General features: G+C 54.1%; 2 protein-coding genes across 7 annotated transcripts; one reads left to right on the top strand and one right to left on the bottom strand.

The window, feature by feature from the left end:
• Positions 1-341: 341 nt before the first annotated feature.
• Positions 342-2,664, bottom strand: DRAP1 (DR1 associated protein 1). 2 transcript variants are annotated; one of them, XM_081281905.1, is made up of 7 exons: positions 2,381-2,664; positions 2,063-2,135; positions 1,883-1,976; positions 1,485-1,604; positions 1,272-1,386; positions 948-1,036; positions 342-567 (listed from the first exon to the last, which is right to left on the bottom strand). In XM_081281905.1, exons 1-7 carry the CDS (start codon positions 2,420-2,422, stop codon positions 462-464), a joined length of 639 nt encoding a protein of 212 aa, XP_081138031.1. In that variant the 5' UTR covers positions 2,423-2,664; the 3' UTR covers positions 342-461. The 2 variants fall into 2 exon arrangements, with proteins under 2 accessions (XP_081138031.1, XP_081138032.1); XM_081281906.1 differs by having other exon boundaries at positions 1,272-1,365; positions 2,381-2,659.
• A 162-nt stretch (positions 2,665-2,826) lies between these two features.
• LOC308642700 (UPF0696 protein C11orf68 homolog) lies at positions 2,827-4,907 on the top strand. Of its 5 annotated transcripts, none has more exons than XM_081281894.1 (3): positions 2,951-2,982; positions 3,276-3,376; positions 3,655-4,907. In XM_081281894.1, the coding sequence occupies exon 3, from the start codon at positions 3,659-3,661 to the stop codon at positions 4,412-4,414; it is 756 nt and encodes a 251-aa protein (XP_081138020.1). In that variant the 5' UTR covers positions 2,951-2,982; positions 3,276-3,376; positions 3,655-3,658; the 3' UTR covers positions 4,415-4,907. The 5 variants fall into 5 exon arrangements, with proteins under 5 accessions (XP_081138018.1, XP_081138017.1, XP_081138021.1 ...); XM_081281893.1 differs by having other exon boundaries at positions 2,952-2,982; positions 3,658-4,906; XM_081281892.1 differs by lacking the exon at positions 3,276-3,376 and having other exon boundaries at positions 2,827-2,982; positions 3,658-4,905.
• Positions 4,908-13,511: the final 8,604 nt, after the last annotated feature.

Genomic DNA, 13,511 nt, shown 5'->3' with positions numbered 1-13,511 from the left:
GGCTCTCTGTGCTTCTGCCTTACCCTGCCCCGCAGTTTTCAAGGACCAATCTCTTTGTCTTGCCTGTCCTTTCACAGCAGTCCAGAGAAGAAAGGGTCACATAGCACGAAACAGGCTGTCCCCCAGTACATCTAGCACCTGCTGACATGGGCACTAGACCACCCTCCACCCATCTCCTTCCATCAGCATCCCTGGTGCTATCCTGGCAAATTGTGGCCTCCAGCTTCCCTGGTCAACTCCCGTTTTACTTAGCTGCTGCCTGGCCTACCAAACCAAGGTCCCTGAGCATGGAAAGGCAGTGGAGTGGATGGGAAAACAGTCACAAAGCCTTGAACACAGGCTGAGAAGACACTGATGTTCCCTTTTATTTATTTTTTAATAAATTTAAGAACAGTTTATCTCTTCCCCCCAGAGCAACTAAAATCAACTAAAAGGGGGTGCGGCCTGGGGGGCAGAGGGTGCTAGGAGTCATAGTCTTCTTCATCCTCTGCATCAGGTGCTGAGGGGCCTGGGGGGGCCGGAGGCAAAGGCAAAGTAGAAGTAAAGGGCATGAAGGGGGTCGGAGGGCTGCAGGGCAGAAAGCAGGAGGGAAAATCAGGCTTCGCTCCCATGCCCATCCTGGCCCACTGAGCCCACCCCCCCATCCTCCACAGAGGTAGCTGTGGAGCTGGCCACCCTCTGGGACCATGGAGAGCCAAGCCCCAAGGACGGGAGGACCCAGAGCAGATCACACGGCCCTGCCCAGGCTCCACCTGCTGCCTCTGACCAGGGTAGGGACAAGACCTTCTCAGAGAACGTCTTTTGCCTTTAAGCACCCCTATTTGCTCCCCTCCCATCCCCCAAGCCTGCTACAACCAACAAAGCCATGTGGCTGAGGAAGATCACAGGGAAAACCAAGTGATCTTGAGGACTCTGGTAGCTCCCTCCTGATGCCCTGGGCTGCTTACCTCTGAAAGTGTGCAGAGGGGCGGCTGGTCTGGGGTGGGGGATGCGGTGTCTCTTCTTCCCCATCAGTATCTGTGTCCTCAGACTCATCCTGTGAGCAAAGCAGGGGTCAGAGTTGACAAGAAAAGCCATGAGCCCATCAGCAGGGAACCCAGATCCCTGAGAGTGGCAGGGACAGGAATAGACCCCCAGAGCTAACCTATACAGACACTGAGTTGCAAGAAGTCACAGATAAGGTTGAGAAAAAACCTTAAGCCAGCACAACCTGGCACAGGCTGCCCTTTTCATCACCACAGGGCAAAACAGATGGCTGGGGCCTCACTCACCTCCTGCTCCGAGTCTGTTCCGGATAGTTTCTTGTCCTTGCCTTTGCCTCCCATCCCACCATTCTTCCGGCCACTACTGCCTGGCTTCCGGCCCCTGCAGGAAGGTACAGTCCATCTGCCCAGAGGTCTTCCCCCTCCTTGGTTGCCCCCCAGCCTCCCCCAGTCCCTGTAGCTTTGATCTTCCCCACCTGTACACATGACCCTGGCCCCCACCTGCGAGGACCCTTGTCCCCATCCATATGGTTGTCTTCTCCATCACCCTGCATATCAGGCACCGACGCCACCAAATCCTTCAAAAAGTCAAATTGTTGCTCCAGTTCAATGCACTGCTTCCTGGAAGAGGTAGGAAGGTGAAGGTATTTCAGTGGGACCCAAACATTAAGGCCTTCAGCCAGGGACATCAAGAAGCCTGGATGTCAGGAGTGGAGCCTAGAAAACCCCTCCCCAACTCCACCACAGCCTCCCTACTTTGCTCAGGTTGTCCCCTCTTCATCAAACACTCAAGCTTTCCTCCGCCAGTTTCTTAGTCTTGCTGGTCTCCCAGCAGCATCCCATCTCCCTGTCAGGGCACAGCCTTCCCACCAGCCCCTCTCAGCTCAGCAGCCACTCACAGGTGGGACGTTGTCATGGTCTTGGCGTTCCGGGACTGGGTCACCTGGCAGGCCTTCTTCAACAGCGACTCCAGGAAGAGCTCGAGCGCCCGGGCTGAGTGGTGTCAAGGAGAACGCGGGAAGTGGGGTGCCCGGTCCCTCCCCCAGGCTTCTCAACCCGGCCAGCCCCCCGCAGGATACAGATGATGACAGGCACAGCCGCCGCCACCTTCCCAATCTCTTCGTCCGTCTGCATGATCTTCTTGATTCGTGCCTACAGAAGGGGGCAGAGTTCGGAGCCGGTCGCAGTGGTCCCTGAAAGGGTGCTGGGGGGAGCGAGAGGGGTATCCCGGGAGAAAGGGGCGGGGGGCACGGACGCCGGCAAGGCCCGGAAGGGGGCGGGGCGTCCAGGCCCCGAACACCCAGATGCGCCCGCCCCCCCACCCCCCGGCCCGGCTCAGGGCCGGAGCCTCCCCCGGAGCCCGGGCCTGCTCCCGCCGGGCCAAGCCACGAGCTCACCGGCGGGAACCGCGCGTTGTACTTCTTCTTCTTGCTCGGCATCTCGGGGCCTCTGTCGCCGCGCCGGGCCCAGCGCCGCCGCCCGCAGCCTCCGGGCCCCCGGGCCTCCGGGCCTGCTCGCCGCCCGCCCGACGCAGTTCCCCCGGGTCCTGGTGCCGCCCGCTCCGCCCCCGCCGCTCTCTACAGGGTCCTAGCGCCGCCTGTCGAGACGCCGCTCACAGGGCCCAAGCGCCCGTCTCTTGGAGCCTACCCGGCAGCGTGCGTCGGTGCCGGGCCGCTCGGCTCCGCCACTACCGCCCGCCCCCAAGCCAGAAGAGCGAACGTTAGCCCCGCCCCCGTAGACCCACGCCCCCTGGGTTCCAGCAATGGCCCCGCCCCTCCTCTCCGGCCCCGCCCCGCAGCCGGCCAGTCCTGCCCGGTGGCCCCGCCCCGTGGTTGCGCTTGTCTATAAAGTTGTTGTTGAGGCGGCGGGGCGCTAAGATGGCGGCGGCGGCGGCTGCCGTGGCGGGGGCGGGGCGCGGCGGCGACGGCGGCGCGGAGCCCCGGCAGGAGCGGAGTCGGGCCCGAGGCTGGGCCGGCGCCGAACGCAGCGAAGGACGGAGGTGACTGCGGGGCGGCGGGAGCAGCAGGGCTGGAGCGGGGGCGCTTCTCGGGCCGAAGGTGCTAATGGCGGCGGGCGCGGCAGGGCCAGAGCCTGGCTCTCCCGCAGGTTCTAACCAGCCCGGGTTCGAGTCCGGGCACCGCCCATTGGTCTCGGACTGGTCACTCTGGCCTCTCAGGGCCTCTGTGTGCCAGTCTTTAAGTGGTCCCGAGAACGTCCGCCCGGGAGGCCTCGCCCTCCTGGGCCTACCTGGGGGGCTGCGTGAACCTGTGCTTCTTTGCTTCTGTCCATTAGATCGCAGCCTCTTGGATACCAGCCGGTCTCTACAGGAGGTGTTGCTGGGGCTGCTTGCTCCCACACCTGAATTCACATTCCTCCTCCGCCACTCACTACAGGTGTGACCTTGGGCAAGTCCCTTTTCGCTGAGCTTACCTGGTCTGTAAGCGGTGAGAGTAGTAATAACAATAGCTTATGTGGGGCCCACTCCACCTCAGGCATTTCATTCTCACAACAAATCTACTGGACAGGATCGGTTGTTATTTCATTGTAAAGATGAGGGACAGCCACATTTAGTCTTGCCCAAGGCCACACAGTTTAGTGTAGTACTTTGTACCTGCTGGGACCCAGTAAGCCTTAGTTGTCTCAGACCTGCCCTGATTCTGTTCCCTCATAGCAGGATGGAGCCAGGTGAGGAACTGGAGGAGGAGGACTCTCCGGGTGGCCGAGAGGATGGCTTCACTGCTGAGCACCTGGCTGCGGAGGCCATGGCAGCTGACATGGACCCCTGGCTGGTGTTTGATGCCCGCACTACACCTGCTGCTGAGCTGGATGCCTGGTTGGCCAAGTACCCACCATCCCAAGTCACACGCTATGGGGACCCCGGTTCACCCAACTCTGAACCTGTGGGCTGGATTGCAGCCTATGGGCAGGGCTATACCCCCAACTCAGGTGATGTACAGGGCCTGCAGGCAGCCTGGGAGGCTCTGCAGACCAGTGGGCGGCCTATCACACCAGGTACCCTGCGCCAGCTGGCCATCACCCACCATGTGCTTTCAGGCAAGTGGCTGATTCACCTGGCACCTGGCTTCAAGCTGGACCATGCCTGGGCTGGCATTGCCCGGGCTGTGGTTGAGGGCCGACTTCAGGTGGCCAAGGTGAGCCCACGGGCCAAGGAGGGTGGGCGCCAGGTCATCTGTGTTTACACGGACGACTTTACGGACCGCTTAGGTGTACTGGAGGCAGATTCGGCCATCCGTGCGGCAGGCATTAAGTGTCTGCTCACCTACAAGCCAGATGTCTACACCTACCTGGGCATCTACCGGGCCAATCGCTGGCATCTCTGCCCTACTCTCTATGAGAGCCGTTTCCAGCTTGGAGGCAATTCGCGTGGCTCTAGGGTGCTGGACCGTGCCAACAATGTGGAACTCACCTAATAAGGCCAAATGGGGGAGACTGTCCTCTATCCCCACCCTGCTGAGGATGGACCCAACTGTCTTCCTCCTCCTCGTCCCAAGGCCAAAATCCCCCAGCTCTGAGGATTAGGTTACTTGGTAACTTCCTGCATCTTCAGTCCCCTGGAATTTTTGCCCTTTGTTCAGGGCTGGCTCCAGCCCCAAAAGACTTGGGGCTTGGCTCCCTGAGGGCCAAGCCCTCAGCCTTCCTCTTTGCTGCTCCCATCACTGCCCAGGATCACAGTTTGGGTGCAGATACTCAAGAAGAGAACCTTCCTTGGCCACCCTTGTCCCCAGCTATACCTTCCCCTCCTCCTGCATTCTTCCCTTCTTTCCTTCCTTCCTCTCAAGGGGAGAAACTTAGTGCTTCCATTCCCTCTCCTTGGAGCCATCATAGTCCAGGGGACAGGGGCCCTGCAGGACTGAGCATGCCATTTTGTTGGGAGGGTCGTTGTACCTGCTCATACCCTGGCAGAAAGGGGACTATGGGGCTGCCCCTCCCTGCCCACTCACAGTCTGCACCATCTTCCTCCCTTCTCTGGCTACCTTGACATGTGCCTGTTCCTGGCATTTCAATAAAACCCAGCTTGGGTCTGTGTCTTGAGTGTTTTTTAAAATACTGTTTTGGTGGTTAACTGCTTGGTTGCTGGGAAGAGGCTGGGCCAGGAGAGACTGCCCCCTGAAACCCCACTGCCTGCCCAGTAATCGGATATGCCTCACTGCCAACAGTGATCTCCCTTCTCCCTCTTTTCTTTTCCTTTTTTTTTTTTTTTTTTTTTTTGCAGTACTAGGAATTGAACCTAGGGGTGCTCTATCATGAAGTACATCCCCAACCCTTTTTGCTTTTTATTTTGAGACAGGTCTCACTAAATTGCTGAGGCTGGCCTTGAACTTGTGATCCTCCTGCTTCAGCCTCCTGAGTCATAAGAATTACAGGTGTATGCCACTGTGTCCAACAATGGTCTCCTTTTTCTGAGAACTTCTGAAAAGCCAGCCCTGATTCCTTTCATCCAAAAAGTCAGTTTTTCCATAAATCTGGGGTTGACCCAAGAAGTCCCAAGGGAACACTCCTACTCCCCAGGGTGCGTTTGTGTTTGTGTTTTCTTGGTCCTGGCAGTCCCAGACTGGGGCCCACCATTTGGTGAGCAGAGAATGTGCTGGATTTCAATCTCTCTTGGCTGGACAGTCTCTCTCAGTGAATAACCTATACAACCATAAGTGGAGTCTCCTGAGACTTTTCCATGTGTCCTCACCTCTGCTATCTATCACAAAAGCCACCGGTTCGTGAAGCACTTCCATCTACACCATTTAACTCTTAGGAACTCTTTAAGGGGACCACCATCCTGTTTTCAAGGAAATTGAGGTCAAGAGTGAAAGGGGTTTTCTCAGGATAATCCATTGAGTGGGCAGAGCTGGGACTTGGGTCCTGTTCTTTGTCTTCTTCAGGCAGAGTGTGGTCCTGGACCTAGAGGAGAAAATTTTGCCTGCCTTCATGCTTCACAACCCACAAAGCACATTTACTCACGGTCTCATGGGACACCTTGCTCCACTCAGGCTGCTGTAGCCTCTGGAAGCCTGGCTCCTGCATCTTCTGCCTACCCAACTCTACGCCTGGCCCTGCCTTGGTTGAGGGCCAGGGAATTTGGCAGGGCACCCCTCTGGATGCTGCTCTCGTGCCGAGCAGGAGCTGACTCAGCCTCCAGCAGCCTCACCAAGTTGGAATTTGGAGCAAGGGAGCGGAGATGCCACTGGGCTGACTGGGTGGAAGTGGCTGAGTCATGAGATGCTGGCTCAACCCCCTCCCCAGCTTCCTCCCCACCCTGAGCTTCCCCAGGGCTGAGTCCCCCCAGTCCAGCCTTGGGAAGTCCCCAGAACTGACCTTGGAATTGGAGCCTGTTGCCCTGCCTATCTCAGACCATCAGTGCTTTGTATTTGATTGAAGTGGGCCAAGGTTTGGACAGGCCATCATGGGTGCCTGTCCAAAGATGCCCAGGTGATATGGGCAGCCCTGGTTCTCCCATAACAGCGCGCCACACTCATCCCTGTTCTCCATCCCCCTGTCTCCATGGCCCTGCATTGGCCCTTTCCTCACCATCTCTTCCAAACAATGGCAACAGCCACTAGTTTGCCTCCTCTGTCTTCCCACACCTCCAGGTCTATGGACACTGCAGCAGAGCTGGCCATGCATCTGAACTGCTCAAAGTCCTTCCATGGCTCCCCAAGTCCTGTAAGAGTCCACTCTTCTGGGCTGGCATTGATCTGGCCCTCATCAGCTGCCCCAGCTTCCCTCGGACATCCCTACCTGCCCATGCTCACTCCACCAAAGCCAACTGACACTTCCTCACCTCTGGGCCTCGAGCCTTCCTCCTACTAGAACACCTGCTTTGTAGCCCTATCACGAGACCTTGTGGTTACTTATGTAATCACCTGATTGATGTCTGTCTCCTGCTGTACCCTAAGTCACCAAGACTGTGTGCTGTACAAAGCCAGGAACAGTGTCTAAATTTCAGCCCTGAGTTCACCTCTCCATAAATTATTAAACAAATGAAGAAAGTAATTAACTTGGAACCAGCTCCCTTTGTCCCCTCCCACTGCATCTCTCCCCTACTCCCTCCTCATCCTTGTTCTAGAATCGTGAGCTGCATGTGGTTTTCTTGCACACATTCTGACGTTCTAGCCTTTCTCACTTCTGTGCCTTTGCTAGGCATGCCGGTTCCTCACCCACTTTCCTAACTCCACATCTCAGACCTATAGACTCAGGGGTCATCCCTACAGGCCTTCTGCCACCTATCTTCACCCCAACTGTTCTAGCACATTCCTAGGTTCCCAGTATAGCCACCCACCTGTGGTATCCATCTTTTGTTTGTTTGTTTGTTCTAGGGATTGAACCCAGGAGTTTACCACTGAGCTACATCACCAGCCCTTTTAATTTTTCATTTTGAGACAGGGCCTCACTAAGTTACTGTAGCTGGGCTCAAACTTGTGATCCTCCTGCCACAGCCTCCAAAGTCACTGGGATTGCAGGTGTGTGCCACTTCACCCAGCTTTGTGGCTCCCATCTGCGCGTCCTGGATCCCTTGAGGGCAGTAGCAGCAGTTTACCTATCCTCCAGGGTATCCTCAGTACCCAAAATAGCACCCAGCCTAGCGGAGGAGTCAATAAACATTCTTTAATAAATAAACATTCTTGAATAAATGCATAGTTGAATGAAAGTTATTTTGTGTCTGTAGGCCTTAGTTTCCTCATTCTGTTGACAAGAGCCAAGTACTGGCTAAGTGTTTACTTGGATTACCTCACACAAGCTTCATTTGGCTTGGCTATTATGGCCATTTTGCAGAAAAAAACAGGTTCAGAGAAGTTCAGTAATTGACTCAAGGACACAGTAGGTGGCAGAGCCAAGATTTAAACCTGGTCATTTGCTCCAGAGCACCTGCAACACGATTGAGCCTTCATTGTATGGAAGTGATATTGGGGTGAGTGCTGCAGAAATCAATGAGATCCACTAAGGGCTTAGGATCAATTGGTAAAGCACACAGGTTGGGTCCTCAGAGACCTCTGGGAGATAGGCCAAGGCACATGGAGAGTCCCTTTGATACTGATGAAGAAACTGAGGTTCAGAGAGTGCAGCTACTAGGCAAGAAGGGTGTCCTGGGCCTACAGTGAGGGACTGCTCCCCTGTCGGTTCAAGACTCCCCAAAACCCACCCCTCAGGCTGGCAAGGCACTTGGCTGTATTCGGCCAGGTCCTGTCAATGTGGAGCAGGGAAGTGGCCAGGTTTGGGGTGGTCTGGCTAAACTTGGACAAGCCCCTGTGCTATGCTCCTTTTATAAAACCAAGGGAAGAATGACTGAGGCCAGGGAAAGAAGACCCTCCCCTCCTCCGCACTCACACATACAGTCCTCTACCACACACTGCAAACCCCCAGGTCCTGGAGAGGAGGCACCAAAAGGGCTGCTAGTGAGGGGAGACCCTGCTCGACCCCAGGACACAGTGGGCAGAATCAGGAGGACAGGAAACAGGGCTGGAGACACTCAACCAGAGATTTGGCAGGATTTGGGGGATTTTCCCGGTGGGGCAGCTGCACCCCACTCCCACCGACTGGGAGGGGCCCTGGCAGGGATGGGGATTGGCTCACACGGCTGATTCATCTGAGGAGGGAAACTCCCCACTTCTCTGACGTGCATCCCCAGGCAACAGGGTAAGCCTGAGGGCACCTGGCCGAGAAGCCCACCAACCCCATGGTTTTTTGGTTCCTGGCCTCCCAGGAAGACATAACAAACCCTAGACTAGACAGAGAGCCAGTCAGGCAGGGTGACAGGCCTTCAGGAGTTTTCCCAGGAAAGAAAACCAGAGACTATACAACCAGACTGAGGGCTGGACAGGGCCACCTCAGGCATCCTTTATTGCCCATTTTGTAGATGGGGAAACTGAGGCTCGGAGAGTAAGAGCAGACCTGCTCTGTGCCACTCACTTCACTCCTCACAGCCTTCCTTTCACTGATGGGAAACTGAGGACCAAAGATGTTAAGGAATTTGGCCAAGGTCAACATTAGAAATACTCTGGCAGCGGCCATCACTCCCAAGAGTGTTTTCCACAGCTTTGTAGCAAGAGGCTTTGCCCCTGGTCCCTGAGCAGCTCTAGCTCCTGGAGGCAAAGACTTCTCAGAGGCAAAGTCTGAATTGGTTTCTCTGGTCCCAGCTCTGTCCCCAGGGAACCCTGGAGGGTGGACAAGTCCTGCACCAGGCCTTGGCTCTCCCCCCTCAACTAAAGGGAGAAAGCGGGCTCCTACAGAAAAACCAGCCAAATCCTCTGAGGCCAGGAGAGGGCAGAGTCATTCCCGCCAGAATCTCTCCAGGGCTTTGACGTTTTTCCAAACCCCAATCCCTTCCTCCCAAGTCAGAACCTCCCTTTTCTGTCTCACCACCTGTCTTCCCCAGCACACCACACACCACACACCACACACACTCCATGCACACACATGCTCGCTGATTATCCTGCCTCTAGGCTCTGCCCGCAGGGAGACTGGGCTGGTCCTGCTTCCCTCTGCCCCAGGGTCAGCGGCTGGCTGGGTATCAGAGCAGGGCTGAGGGTTGAGCTTCTCTGAGGTGTGGCCAGGAGCCCATGCAGGCGAGCTCTGCCCCATTTGGCTCCTGCTCACATGACTCACCCCCTGGGCCCCCATGACTCAGTTTACACCGGTGCCTGGAGGTCCTCCCAGCTAGGGTGGGGCCCTTTACTGACCCAGCCCAGGCCCGCCAGCCTTCCATCCCAGGATGAGCGTTTCATCCCACTTCTGGCCCAGAGCAGGAGCTGGCACCCTCAGGGGACAGCAGGCCTGGGTCCTAAGAGGCTGGGAACAGGAAGTGGGGGCAGTCCTAGGTCTGAGGGTTTAGGATGAGCCCAAGAATGGGTGACAGGCTCCAATTATCCTGGACCTGGGTCTTCATGGAGCAGGAACCACTCTAAGACCCTTAAGGGGCCAGGACAAGTGGACAGGGCCATCCTGGACACTGATAGCAGAGGGAGTCACCCATCTTTCAAGAAAAAGGTTCACATGGCACAAAACATGACAGCAAGCAAATGCTTGAAAACATTCTTGGCTCCTGTACTGTAGGAATTCCTTGCTAACCATTGTCCATGCCTCACCTCATTTATTCTCCCAACAACCTTGAAAATTATGTTCAAGAATTTCCCTCTTTTTCAAAAGAGGAAACAGGCCTGGAGAAATTAAGGGCATTATCCAGGTTATCCAGCCAGAAAGCTTCCTCATTAACAAAAGGAGGGCTGTGAGGAGTGAAGTGAGTTAGTGCCTGGCACAGAGCAGGTCTGCTCTTACTCTCCGAGCCTCAGTTTCCCCATCTATGAAAAGGGTGATAAAGGATGCTTGAGGTGGCCCTGTCCAGCTCTCAGTCCCTGGTTTTTTCCTCTGGAGAAGCTGCTCCCTTAGCTCTGTTACCTGCCAGGCTGTCTCATGCGATTAATCCCTTCTGCCTCTGGAGCTGTTCAGACTGGAGCAGGGTGAGGGCCCTTTGGTCATCTCGACTCTCTCCATTAATACCTTGGGTTTGAAGGACTACGGTATTTATGATTTGCTGATGTGCAGGAGAAGCTGAGGCTCCCAGAGGGAAAGGGACCGTACTGAAATCATATAAAAATTGGAGACCCAGCCAGGGCTGGGACCAAGTCTCAGACACCCCACTGCCCTGGTTGGAGTGTGGCTGGTGCAGGAAAGAGAGGCCCAGACAAGAATGGGGATCCAAGAGCTGCCCCTGATGCCTGGTAGCATTTATTTATTTATTTATTTATTTTTAAATATTATTTATTTTTTAGCGGACACAACATCTTTGTTGGTATGTGGTGCTGAGGATCGAACCTGGGCCGCACGCTGCCAGGCGAGCGTGCTACCGCTTGAGCCACATCCCCAGTCCCTGCCTGGTAGCATTTAGCCCAGCCCCTTTCCCTCTCTAGAAAACTGAGATCTTCATCTGCCTCATTACACAGTGGCCTGAGGCTCAGGGGACATCAAAGGGTTGGACACACGTGGGTCAAGCAGCATCTGGAGACTTCAGAGGAATCTGCATCCATGATGATACCCAGTCCTGGCTGCAACCCCATCCACTATTGCCTCTTCTTCCACAGTCTTGTCCTCACCATATGGCTTCCCCTGACCACCAAGAACCTGGATGGCCAGGCCACACAGACCTTCTGTGTTCAGCAAGGGGCTCTATCCCTTCCTCTCCAGACTCCAGCCACATCCCTGTTTAAACACACCTTGGCCTCCTCATCCCCCAGCCCAGATCAAGCTCCTCGGAGGGCTCTTCAAGGCGCTGGCTTAAGCCTCACCAGCCCACCCTTCCAGCTCACCACCCAACACACATTCCACTGCATGCCCTGGACCTCAGCCACTGAGGCCTCTCCTCAGCCCACCCACAGGCCTTTGTGCCCACTGTCTCCAATCCCAGGAATGTCTCCCTTGACCTCCAGTCCTCCTCTGCTAGGAAATCTTTTCCCACTCACCCCAACCCCAGTTGGAAAAAATCTTTGGGGGGAGTCCAGGAATTCCCCAAGCGTTCTCTGGCTCCTGCCCCCAGCACTGTCTCCCAGGACTGTTTTCCCTAGTGTCTGACCACTCCTTGGGCTCTCAGTGCCTTGGGGCCAGGACCAGGTCTTTATCATCCCTTCCACTCCCCCACTCCAGGTCTGGCTCCATCCAACTTTTCATTCAGTTAATTCAGGCTGATGGGTATAAGAACTGTGGTATACCTGGGCGACAGGATGCTACTCCGCCATGAAAAGGAGTCCATGGGGCCACACACAGCATGGAGGAGCCTCATAGCCATGATGATGCGAGCCAGAAGCCACACATGAAAGCACGTGCCATGTGATTTCATTGGTGTGGAATTCTAGAAGAGACAAAACTAGTCTATGGCAACGAAAATGAGTCAAGTGATTTCCTGGGGTGGGGGCACTGACTACAAGGGGCAGAAGAGAACTTTCTGAAGGGAATGAAAATGTGCTCTATCTTGATTGGAATGTGGTTACCCGGGCACATGCATCTATCAAAACACATAATCAGTGTACTAGAAAGCGTGAATTCCATTGACTATTAAAGCAATTTTAACCATGTAGAGTTTTTGTTTGTTTTGTTGATTTTGAGATGGGGTCTTCTCATGTTGTTCAGACTGGTCTTGAACTCCTGGGCTCAATTAATCCTGCCTCAGCCTCCATATAGTCATATACCACTGTGCCTAGTCCCCACCCTGATTTTTTTTTTTTTTTTTTTTTTTTGGTACTGGAGATTTAACCCAAGGGTGCTTTATCACTGAGCCATATCCCCAGCCCTTTTTATTTTATTTTTTTAAAATTTTTATACAGGGTCTTGCCAAGGTGCTAAAGGCATTACTAAGTTGCTGAGGCCAGCCTTATACTTGCAATTCTCCTACCTCAGCCTTCTGAGTCACTGGGATTACAGGCGTGCACTGCCATGCCTGGCTTTTCTTTTTCTTTTTCTTTTCTTTTTTTTCAAGATTCATTCCCTTTATTTTATTATTTTAAGAGGAAGATCTATACATACTGAGTGGAAGGCTTTCCAACATAAACAAAAACATGCCAAGCACAGTGGCGCACACCTGTAATCCCAGCAGCTGGGAAGGCTGAGGCAGGAGGATCATGAGTTCAAAGCCAATCTCAGCAATTTAGCAAGGCACTTAGTAACTCAGCAAGACCCTGTCTCTAATTAAAAAAGAAAAAGGGGCCGGGGATGTGGCTCAGTGGTTAAGCACCCCTGGGTTCAATCCCCAGTACCAAAACAAACAAATAAAAACATACAAACACAAAAGCAGGGCTAGGGATATGGTTCAGTGGTAGAACTCTTGCTTAGCATGTGCAAAGCCCTGGGTTCAATCCTCACTACTGAAAAAATAGAGAGAGGACACAAAAGCAAAGAATAAAACAGGTTGTAGAACAGGCTACCTGTGTAAAACAAAACACAAGAAAGCTCACAGTGAAGGAGAAGGTTTCTCACCACACACGCTTTTGTAGCTTTTGGATTTTGATATATGTAAGTGTATTACCTAGTCAAAAGAGAAGTGTCACTAAAAATTTTAAATATAAAGAAAAACAAAAATCATGTTTTGAAATACTTTCTTCTCTGCATCTCCTTTTCATGGTCACCAACTTGAGAGATGCAGGTTATAGACACACATAGAGATAGACACATATTTCTCTCCAAAATGCAAAACCTTTAAAAACTATTCTGGGCAGAGGGAAAACAGTAATATCCTCCATAGTACCAGGGAAGTATATTGCCCAAGGGATTTAACCTAGGCTGGGCCTCAGGGAAGCCTTGCTGAAGAAATAGTGGGGGAACCCAGAGCAGGAGGATTGGAGCATGGAGCGGAGGAAAGGCAGCTCTGCAGAGGGACCAGCCTGTTCGAAGGTGAGAGGCTCAGTCCAACAGAGGCAGAGCTGTGAGCAGGAACTGAAAGAAGAGCCATAGGCAGCCGGAGTCCACCAGGTTTGAGAAGGCCTGAAATCTCATGTTGAGGATTCTGGATGCTTTCATTCCTTGACCTCTGGC

This window comes from Spermophilus citellus (assembly GCF_964194105.1).
Source record: "Spermophilus citellus genome assembly, chromosome: 2".
Taxonomy (NCBI): Eukaryota; Metazoa; Chordata; class Mammalia; order Rodentia; family Sciuridae; genus Spermophilus; species Spermophilus citellus.
This window is presented reverse-complemented; position numbering and strand designations above follow the sequence as displayed.